The sequence below is a fragment of the Emys orbicularis genome, chromosome 6 (genome assembly GCF_028017835.1).
Source record: "Emys orbicularis isolate rEmyOrb1 chromosome 6, rEmyOrb1.hap1, whole genome shotgun sequence".
In the NCBI taxonomy this organism is placed as follows: Eukaryota; Metazoa; Chordata; order Testudines; family Emydidae; genus Emys; species Emys orbicularis.
The window spans coordinates 59,305,823-59,317,218 of NC_088688.1; the positions used below are offsets into that span (position 1 = coordinate 59,305,823).

The 11,396-nt window shown below is 33.9% G+C and overlaps 1 protein-coding gene across 1 annotated transcript in view; it reads right to left on the bottom strand.

Annotated features, from left to right (window-relative positions):
* Nucleotides 1-11,396, bottom strand: part of ARB2A (ARB2 cotranscriptional regulator A) — a 354,588-nt gene that overhangs the window by 172,817 nt on the left and 170,375 nt on the right. Inside the window, exon 7 of the mRNA XM_065406106.1 lies at nt 2,998-3,216. Coding sequence (XP_065262178.1) covers nt 2,998-3,216 — 219 coding nt within the window. The remainder of the gene's footprint in view (nt 1-2,997; nt 3,217-11,396) is intronic.

Sequence of the window (11,396 nt, forward strand, 5' to 3'; positions counted from 1 at the left end):
TGACATTTTCTGTCTTCACTCTAGAATTCAGTTGGCAGATGTTTTCAAGAACAAAAAATTCTGTCTTATTACAAAACATATTAAGCAGGTTTTCCTGCCATAATGTCTGACATGATGTTTATTGCCCAGACCAAATCAATCCCCTTAACAAGCTATAATGTATGCCAGCAAGTACATTATTTCATAGTTAAGGAAACTTACAGCATGAAACAATAAGTACTTTGATCTCTCATGCTCTACTCTTAATGTCGTGCACAATTTGTATTCATCTGGTAAGTAAAATATTTTATACTTTGTGATAATCTTAAATGTTTAGGTCTCTGCTTTTACTTATACCCGTGTATCTTGCATATTTGCATTATTTGAAATAAAAATTAGAAAATACTTGAAGGAAATGTTCATTTTAAAAAGACGTGGGGAAAGAAACTAGCTCAAATAACAAAGTTAATTTTTTTCCAAATCTTAGAAATACTGGTTATGTAAGTTAAATCGTCACTCAGACAGCTTTAATTTGTTCAACCAACACTTATTCATCAGGCCACTGTAGGTCTAAGCCTGTGATTTTCAACCTGTGGTCCGCAGACCCCTGAGGTCCACAAACTATGTCTAAGAGGTCCACGAAAGGTTGTTGTTACCACAGAATAGTAGTTTTCAACTTGTGGTCCACAGTGCATCCCCAGACTGTGCTTAAAATTTCAAAAGGGGTACACACCTCCACTCGAAATTTTTTAGGGGTCCACAAATGAAAAAAGATTGAAAACCACTGGTCTAAGCGACCCAGAGATCATAACTGAGGTTGTCTATTCCCACTACTTAACAGTTCATCAATTTTGCCAATGCATTTGGCATAAACAAATTTTCCTTCAACAACAGATATGTGTCTTTTCTTTTTACACCTGTTTGTACTTCAGTAAACTTATTTACCATGGCTAGTGTGAGAAAATCCTATTTCTTTACTAATCTTGGATCTCCCCTTTCTCTGACAGTTTGCCTCTCTCCGTGACAGTTTACCCAATGGCAAAATAGATATAACAATACTTACCTGCCTTACACGGGTGATACAAGGCTTAATTAAGGTTTGTAAAAATGTTTTGATATGTGCTGTAGAAGTACATCACCACTCTATAGTATTTTAGAGGTCCCCAAATCCCATAGAATAATCAGTGCTCTTTATTGCTAATGATTGTTCAGTTTTTTTCGAGGCTGATAGGCAAGTGAATTGAAATTGTTTGTCTAGGTATGTAACAATCCAGAGGTGCTTTTACCTCATTTCACAAGACTCTGCATTGTTGCCTATTGATGAAAATGTGAAGTAACCTTTCAGATTTCAGAGTCAACAGCATCAGGTGACATTTGCACACTTTTGGTCTATCCTGCTCCCAGTGAATTCAGTAGGCACAGAACTGGGCCCGCAAATGTACACTGCACATGAAGACTTGTGCTGTTACTTTCCATGCTTAAAAAAAGGGAATTTCAGTACTCAACTTTGAAATAAGTCTTCATTGAATAAAGAGAACAGTGCAAAAACTTGCATTTTACGTGTTCTTAGGGCTTCATGAAACCACTGTGTGTGTTCTATTAGGCAAAATAGCCACAAGTAGAAAGATACCATAGATAGGAAAGAAATGTGAAAGGATCACTGCATTAAAAAGTAATCTTAGTTCTAATACTAGCACTGGATTGCTGGAGTAAGGCTTGATAACTGGCCCAACCAGTGTACGCTGCCTCTTTGTGAATAAGGCTGCCTCTCTCAAAGGCTGGGATTGGCTGGTTGGCAGATTGGTACAGTTCATAAAAAGTAGTGCCCTTCTGGTCACTTTCTACGTACATCTGTAAAGGTTCTTATTGTTTCTACACTCAGGAAAAGGTATAATTTTTTGTTTGTTAATGCTTCTCACAAGCCAAGTGTATAAAATTTTTAACTAGGTAGTAAAGCTAAAAATCACTGTTATAGCAAAAGCACAATTAATAAGAACATGTTGAAAATTAAAATGATTCTAACCCTATTTTGTTGGATGTTTCTCTTTTTCACATCAGAATGGCATGCAAATTCTTACTGTTTTAACCGTCCTGTGGCATTTCTGACATGTTTTAATGTTGAATAAAAATGCTAACTTTCATAATAAGGGCCTTGAAAATTGCATGACTGTCTAGAATGTATAATGCATAGTATGTATATGAAGAAGAATGTGTCAAAGTGCAAATAATATTGTTTGTGCCCCCTGCAGAATTAGAAATCCTTGGGTAGCACTGTTATAACGATCCCATGCTGCTAGCATTACAAAGTGCAAAGGTTCACTGAGTAAGAAAAGAGCAAGGGACAGAGTTTCCTCATTACACCATTCTTGAGCTATTCTAGCTTAAATATTTATTAAGATATTAATAACTCTCTCCCTTTATCTGCCTTCAGAAGCTTAGCGGAAATACAATGGATGGCTGCTCATATGAAAACAATACATTAGAGGGTAAAACTGCTACCACACAAGATGAACACCAGTATTTTGCACAATACATTATTAATTCAGCAGGTAATATATTAAAAATTATTAGGCTATAACTACTGCCTCCCAAGTATAAGACAACAACATAATGCTGTAAATACATGCACGACATGTTGTGTAGCTAATATGTTACCTAAGCTGTATTAGGTGTTTCTTATATATACACATCTACTTATAAAACATTTTACAAAGTCTTCTTTAAATCAGTGTTTGTAACACTTAATATGTTCCTTTGGGGTTTATTTGAAGTTCCTCTTTGAAAACAGAAAGCAATATTTGCAGCTCTTCCAAAACTTCCCATTCGATACATGACAAAAAAATAGCAATACAAGAAAGAGTGACTCACTTTAAATGAATTCTTTAAGACATAAGTGAGTAGTGTGTCTATATATAAAAAAAAAAAAAAAGCAGCCATTTTTAATGTAAATATGTATAATAAATATAAAATACTTCAGCACATAATTTAGTAAAGGCAAATTAAACTAAACAAACTTACTCTAATATACAACTGCACAGTTTCTTTTTCTTTTTGCGGGTTCCGATACTTTTCGTAGAAGTCACGTCGCTTCTTTGTTTCTTTTTGGATTTTATCTTTTCTTTCTCTCTTTTCTGCAGGTTCATCTGAGCTATCAGAGGACAGCTGTACTTGGGCTTTTGTCTTTTCCACTTCAATATAGTTCTCATTGGGATTCAGTACTATTACTCCATAGCCTTCCTGTTTCAGAAAAGACAAAATAAAAGAATATTAACAGAAAGATTTAATCCTGGAAATTCCTTTCAATTTATTTTATTGTTCTTAATAAAAATATATGAAAGTGATTTCATATTGGACAAAAGTATATGATTTTATAGTAATATTTTAAGAAACCTGTAGGGTTTTATTTCTGTAACTAAGGGGAAATATATTGATATGTGTATCTGTGTGTGGATACATATATCTCTACATCTATATCCACACGACCTGCCTGTTTCACCTTTTAAAAACAACGTTCAAAATGTGTTGGTGTTATTCATAACTACATGTTATTTTATATGATTTTAATCGGAAAGCTACTAGAACTAAAAACAAAACATCATTATAAGAACACTACATAATGACTAACAAAGTTTATGTCCAGCTATGAAAACTTTTACAATAGAATGGATATCTTTCAAATAAAATCTCTGGAAACTATTCAGCACAGCTTAAAATAGTAACAACCTTTTGTCTAGCTGACCACCAGCATACGATGCACAAACTGATAGCGACAGTAACCATGAATCAATATCAACACTGATTCAGCAATACCGCTTACAAGTCAACTCTGTTAGGGTAGAATGACTTTTAAGTACCACTTTAAAACTGCACTAAAACTTCTTTGGGATTAAGTTATGTATTGTATTCTGCAAATCCAGAGAAAAACTATGCTGTGTAGGAGATTATGATTTTAAACATCTGTGCTATATTTTTGTGCTTCAAGAAATGGAACTGTTGAAGAATACACAAATTTATGTAAGAGAAATAAATTCTCAGTGAAACAGCTATTTGTTTTTATGTAATTTAAAAATAGGTTTAAAATACTGACAATCAATGAAATATAGTAATATTTCTGTGAATTAAGCATTTTAAAAGTGGGGAGGGAAGAGAAGAAGGACAAACAGTTAACAGAATGGGCTCCAATTAAAAATAAAACACTCCTTAATAAAAAACAACAACTTTATAATAATAAATAATACATATTTTGTATTAATTAGCTATCAAAACAACATTATTTCTGCCTTTTTTGTTAAACTTTAATTTTACATTCAGGCCAAGTGAGAAGATCAAACAAGTCCACATACCTAGCTGACCAAAGTAAACCAAATCTACACCAACAAAAGATACTTTATTTGGTCTTGCTTTATTCTAATCTGTATAGCTATTCAAAAATCTTGTAACGCATTGTGATCACTGTCAGGTAGACAGATTGTCACTTGGTGATTTTCTACAGTTGGACACACTCGACTAGTTATTAAAATCACATTTGAAGGAAGTTCCTACCCCTCTTCCTTGTGCCTGTACAACTTTTCACGCCCTTCTCAAATTTCTGCTATAACTTCTCCTCCCACCAAAACTAAGTTAAAGGACACTGCTGCACTCTGCTAAACAGGGTGAAATAGAGGCATTCAGTACACTGTCTCTGGTGTAAGGAACATAGTCAAAAAAGGTCACCATAGGCCAAAGAGAAAATTGCCTCCTCACTAGATTCTGTACCATGAGTAAGTGGTCTCCTGTCATGTTTCTTCCCTGCCCTCTCTTCTGAGTGAATTGAACTTAAAAAAAAAAAAAAAAAAAAAAACCCTGCAGAAAAATCAACAAAAACCAAACCACCATGAAGATTTGAAATGCAGCTATCCCATAACTGGATATTATAATAATAAATAAATTACAACATTATTATTATTATTATTATAACTAGGAAGAAAGAATACTGTACTATTATTAAATGTTTTTCAACTTTTAAAAATGAATTTAAGTTTATAAATCTAAAATAAACCCATCACAAAACAGAGTAGTGCTTTAGTAAACCTATGTAAAAATATTAGTGAATTAGGAGAGTTATATGAAAGTACACTTTTTGTGCTATGCTAAATGGTAGGAAGAAATGATGAAGTTTTCAAAACAAACTACATGAAGTACTTTGGTGATTGTAGCCTGCAGTGTAGAATGCTTTAGTTTGTTGTCCATCTTCTTGATCTGTTCATTTTGAGTGCAGACATTCTGTGTATTGATTCTTTTTGCTTTCTATACAAAGCCAAATGCAAAATTCATGTATTCATTGTGGTTTTATAAGTGTTACTGAAATTTGAAACTCTACATCCACTAAAAACTGGCCACAAAACAGACACATAAATCTTCAAAGAAGCAGAATTTGTCTAAGTTATTGATTATGTAACTGAAAATTACATGAGTCATTTGTCCAATTTTATGAGGACACAATGTCAATTTTTCACAGAGACATCAACAGATGAAAAATGATTCAATTTTTAAATTCACTACTACATAAATCAATTAAAGGATTTTTATCAATTAGATTTTAAATAGCATAACATGTCTCCCTGAACATTTTAAATTTTTTTTTGTACTTTTTCAAACCGCCTTTTCCTTAGAGCAACACTACAATAATTAAGTCTTAGCATAATCTGCCAAACAAGTCTCAAAACTTACTGTTATAAAGATTCTATTTTAATATTGTTTTGTTTATCAGAAGTTATGTTTTCATTCCACATTTTCTATTTTTCTTTCACAACTTGGGTTGAAGTGATTATAAGACAAACAATGGTGTCAACAAGAGAATTTGAGCTAACATACTATACTCACTCATATGAAATAATATGGATATACAATGTAGCATCTATAACTGCACCAGAATTTAACCTCTATCAGGCTGTACTACACTGTACAAACCTATTTCATCAAAAATGAATACTCATCTTTAGGTAAAAGGCCTCCCTCATGCTGCTGACCTATGAAAACAATGTGTTTCTTAGGATCCATCAACATCTGGAAAAATTATATAATAAGTAGCACACATTTGCAGTATCAAACTTCATAAATATATGCACTTATTAAAATTTAAAACAAAAAAGTGCAACCAGAAAATTATAAGTAGAGACAAAGAGCTAAATGCTCCACTGACTTGTAAATATCCGTGGAGTTACACATGTTGACGTCAATGCAAAATGGAACAGACAGAAGTTCGTGTAGTTTAAAAAACTACAAATATTCTTTATCAACTACTAATAATACACAGTAGAGTTTATCACAAATCATTAATATGCCTGTTTAACAAAGATAAACAATTACTATTTACAATTATATTCTATAAAAAGCCTGTTCAGAAGTGTAACCAGCATTTACTGTAATATCAATAGAGAGGCAAACACTAATCTCGCTTTCAGCCTAGATGCATATGTAGTGTTATTAAAATATTGGACATGATGAAGTCTTTCATTAAATAAATACATGTTTCTAGGAGAATTTCTTAAGGCTGTGTTCATTTGTAAAAAGTTAGATGTGTCATTCATGTGTATAACATCGAAGTAGCTTTTTTCTATATATCTGCGGTATACAAATGGAGAAACTGCTCTGGTGTTGAAAAGTTATTTTTGACTACAAAGTTATACTTTGTAAACTGCTATATTTTAAGCATTTGTAATTAGACTGGTCTAATTTTTTTCTGTCTCAAAACAGAATAATCCCCACAGTTCTTCAACTGATTGTTACAAACCAATCCTAATGTACTACCATATCTCTGAGAGAAGAAATATATATGTTGTAGTTAATTAACTCCAAGTTTGTTTACATAGTACATCTGTGACTAGATGTGATAATCAAGACAGATATTGATAAAAGTAAACTTCATCCTTTAGTTCAATGGATGTAATTGTAGTTTCTCGATCAGAGTAAAGTAGGTAGGTTTAAATTTCCAGCATATTAATAGGTATTTCCCCAAACACTATTGCTTCAGAAAGGTAAGTTAAGAACTCATAGTCCATACAACTAACTGCTCCCTGAAGTTTAAGAATTGTAAAAGAGCACTGCATGCAAGCTCTAGTTTCGAGTCTATAAATAGAGTTACAAATATATAATAGCTCACTTATCATTTATCCAACAGATGATTGCTAATGGGAAAGCAGACAGGTGTTGGAAAGCACAAAAATCATAAATAAGAAAGCTTGGCAATGAAAGTCGTATAGATTCAGAAGTGCACTAGTCACTAAAATACAGCACTATGAAATGGGATGATACTTTTGTCCTTTATTGGAACTTTACACGAGATGTTTAAAATTGAAGTTATATCCAAGTTAATTTACCCTATTAGTCAGCAATAGTAAGGTCAAAGGCAATCTAAAATATTTGAGGTAAATTCTGAATCTTTTCAAATCTCTTGTGGCTGGCTAAATGAATAATGAGCTGAAAGCATTCAGCCCTGCATATTAATCCACCAAAATGGAATGCCATATGTGACCAGAGAGGTCAGGGGCTAGAGTGGAATCCCTTGACCTATGTAACTATCTTTTTGGCCTGTAAGTAAGGATCTATAAGAGATCATTTTCCTAAGCTTTATCAATCTGATTTTTCAAGTTCAGAATTCTATTTAGACTGTTTGCAACAAGATCAGAGCTAATCCTCAAGGGAAATGCAACTCAAAGTGTTTAGGTCTGTAAACTAAATCTGCCCATGGTTAAAATGGACATAGCAATGTCCATTCATCTTTTTGAAAGATGTATGTTCGGTTTATTTCCCATCTTTTTCATGAGAAGGGTACATATATGTCATTGTTACAACATCCTAGGTGCAACAGTGGGATGAGGTCATGACAACCAATCAGAAGTCACTAGTGAAGCGTTAAAGTAAACATAGCTGTTGGAGATGCAGCTCAGCTTGAAAAATGCCCCCTCCATTATTTGAGTAATTTTCTCAAGACGTGACCTGAGACTGAAACGCCTGAAATGTCAGTTGACTCCGTTTTGTGTTTCCACCCAATGTGCATTTTGGCAACTGCACCCTGCTAACACTTTGTAATATTTTCATTCCAGCTACACCTCAACTCTTAGCTCCCTGGATTCCAGTGCTGTGTCCAAGTGTCTAAAAATGCTGTGTTACTGCCAAACATACATTGTCCCAGTAAGTTCCCAACTTAAAATACCTCATCAAGTTAGGCAGGAAAAGAAAACATGCCACAAAAAGTTTTTAGAGGACCACCTGTTGTCTATTATTTTTACATAGCACTTACTCATAAATCATAACACAGGGTAATTAATCAAGCTGTCAAAGAGAAGGTCAAAGGTTATGTGGGGGAGTCAGAAGGTCATGAATGGGCTGATAGAGGTCAGGGTCACACCGCATTCCTCATTATCAAGTTGGGATGAGAGACGGCCCAAGCAAACAAAAGTGAAAGCAGATGGAGAAGTGAGTGGATAAAAAAAAAGAAAATTTCACAAACAAAAAGAAAAGTGAAAGAAGAATGTCAGCTGCCTTCAAATAAAGAGGAGAATAGAACAGAAATACACTGAGATGTTCTCAAAAGGTCTCACACAACATAAAGAAACTACAGTTTGATTATTTAAATACACTTAATATTACTTTCTCTGATCGATCTTCTTGCATGTACTAAGCAATATTACTTGGTTCTGTAATATTTGGTTTGGCTCTTTTACACATCTTGCTTGAAGTTAGTATTTTCAAGGTGAATTAGACAAAAGTACACGATTATCTGATGAAGGTTGATTCATGTATAAAATTACTTCTAAATGCTAGTTTTCTTCTTTCAAAATGCTTATGGATACAATCAATTAATGTTCAATAAAAAGTTATAACTTGTTTGAAAGATACGTTACAACTTTACTTTTCGTACATACAAATACAAAAACAAAACATCATAAAAGTCCCTTTGGATGACACAACAGTTATAAAATATTCTATCATTACACTGACCTGAATTAGATGCAGAATACTGTGCAAAATTAGCTGTCACCCTTTTCTCAAAATCTTTGTTAATCTCATTTTGAATGTTTGCAGCTTTATCAACACATGCATCAATGTCAGCTCCTTGGTTACTGAACCGCTGTACTTGGAAGAAGATATAATTAAAATGTTTTGGCACAGAAAAGGTGAAATTGTATCTTCCCCTGTTCCCTGAGGAGTCTGTAAAACATGTAGGCTATATTGACAAACACATACCCTTGTCTAGAGCCCTGTCATCCCAGGTCACCCAACTGCTATTTATTTCAAAACATTCAGTTTACACTTACCCATAGTCACCTGCTGTGTTACTAACTTTTAATGGATATTAGAGCTATAAAACAATAAACCTTACATTTCTTTTTCTGACTACTGCCTTCTAATTCTTCATTGCATTTGGTCCATACCTACTTGCATCAAGAATTGTATTCATCTTATTTTACCATACACTACCTTTATGTTAGTAAGTATACATTATTCAGTTAACATGTTTTGCTTTGTTATTTGCTAACCTGGTGTTAATGCAACTATATGAAACAAATCAATAATATCACAATGTTCAAGATTAAAAACCAGATACTTATTGTATTTTGAGTCTACTTTTGAGAAGTTTTACACCTCTCATTCTCAGAACACACATGACTTATAAGGTAGGTAACTCTAGAAGCAATATTTTGTAGTTTGCTTCTATCCATAATCAGTGACTCAAATGCCTCTATTTGTAAGCGTTGTAACCGTAACTTTTGTATGATGTGCACTCCAGAACCCAAAATTGGACATACCAAGGCCTTTTCTATATATTTTGAGCATTTTATTCTTCTGAATGCCCACAAACTTCATGGAGATCTACTGTATGGACTATTCCTAATATGAAGTTTCAGTGCCTTTTCAATCACTGCCTCATTTTATCATATTTTAGAGTATACAATTAATTTCCAATGGAAAGTAAAACACCTGAGAAATTTCCAAATTTCTACAACACATGCTTAACTCAATATGAATTAATCTAAAATAATTATTTCCTTGATCAAACACTGCTTCTTATAGAACTGTCCTCAGTCACATCAGCACCCCCTAATTGTGAAATTTGGACTCTGGAAGAACTCTGTGGAAGCTGAATGGGACAGAATTCAGCCCAACAACGCTGAGATAGGTTGTAATGCTGCAACACAAACCTTCCACGCTCACTATTTCAGACTGGAATAATACTTGCTTCCCCCTGCAGTTCTCTGAATTCATGTAGTTACTCCCTTGGCCAGGCCCCTACAGCCCTCTCCATGCCATCTTATTTGGATCTGGTGTGTGTTCCCTCTGTGCGGGGAGCCCATATTTCACAGGCCTTATGCCCTCCTCCATGTAACTATTTCCCTTTCTCCTTTCAATAAAGTGGAGTGCAAGATCTTGTATAAGACCTCTGTGTAGCTGTGAATTTACCATGAGAGAACTACCTACATCAAGATTGTAATGGAAAGGGTACATAGTACTTAGCACTTTACATTTTCAAAGCAATATATAACAAACAGAACAGTAAGTAAATAATCCACACAAGATACAGATGAGTATTGAGTATTATTAGATCTATTTTACGGACAGGGAAACTAAACCAGGGAGGTTAAGTGACTTTCTGAAAGTTACACAGAAAGTAGTAGCAGAGCTGAGATTAAAATGCAAGAGTTTCTGGATCCTTCCTTAACTACCTAAGGTATTTTGAAGGTGCGCATCACTTTACAATCTGAGTTCTCATGTCCAAATTCAGTTTATCAAACATTCTGCCTCCTTCTCCAGAATATCAGAGCATGTCTTTCTGACTTCCTGCTGCATACATACTATTACACAAGCTATATATACATATATATAGCTATTACAGTTTTAATATTCTGTTTTTTGAAAAACAGTGGTGGAGCTCAAGAAGCTATAATTAGATTTATCCTAGTAAGACATACCTCATTTCCTCCCCTACTGTAACAATGTAAAACATTTTCTAAAGGCAGCTTTTTTGTGAACTGTTCAACAAATCTTTTTGGTGGGTTTAGAGGTAAGTCTGGCTTTATAACATATTTCGCTTGTAGAAGGGCAATCTGAGTTAGCAGGTCCTCCTGGTTCACCTTTTATCTGCATTAAACCATTACAGAATAAGATTAAGCACCAATCTTAGAAGGTCTAAGATTGTTTTTTGTTTGGTAGTTTAAAGGGAAAGCATTTCATGCACAATGTTTTCGGCAAAATCTTGCAGATACCCAGACCTTGAAAGGTAACTCACATTTATTGGTAAGCTTTGTTTATGAGTACAATCTAAAGCTCTTCTATCACAATGAAAGAAAAATCAATTGTTTTAGTAGGTGTATGTATTTGGCCATTTCCATAAGGGGGGAAAAAATCACTTGGAATCTAAGAGTAAAGTGTCTGGC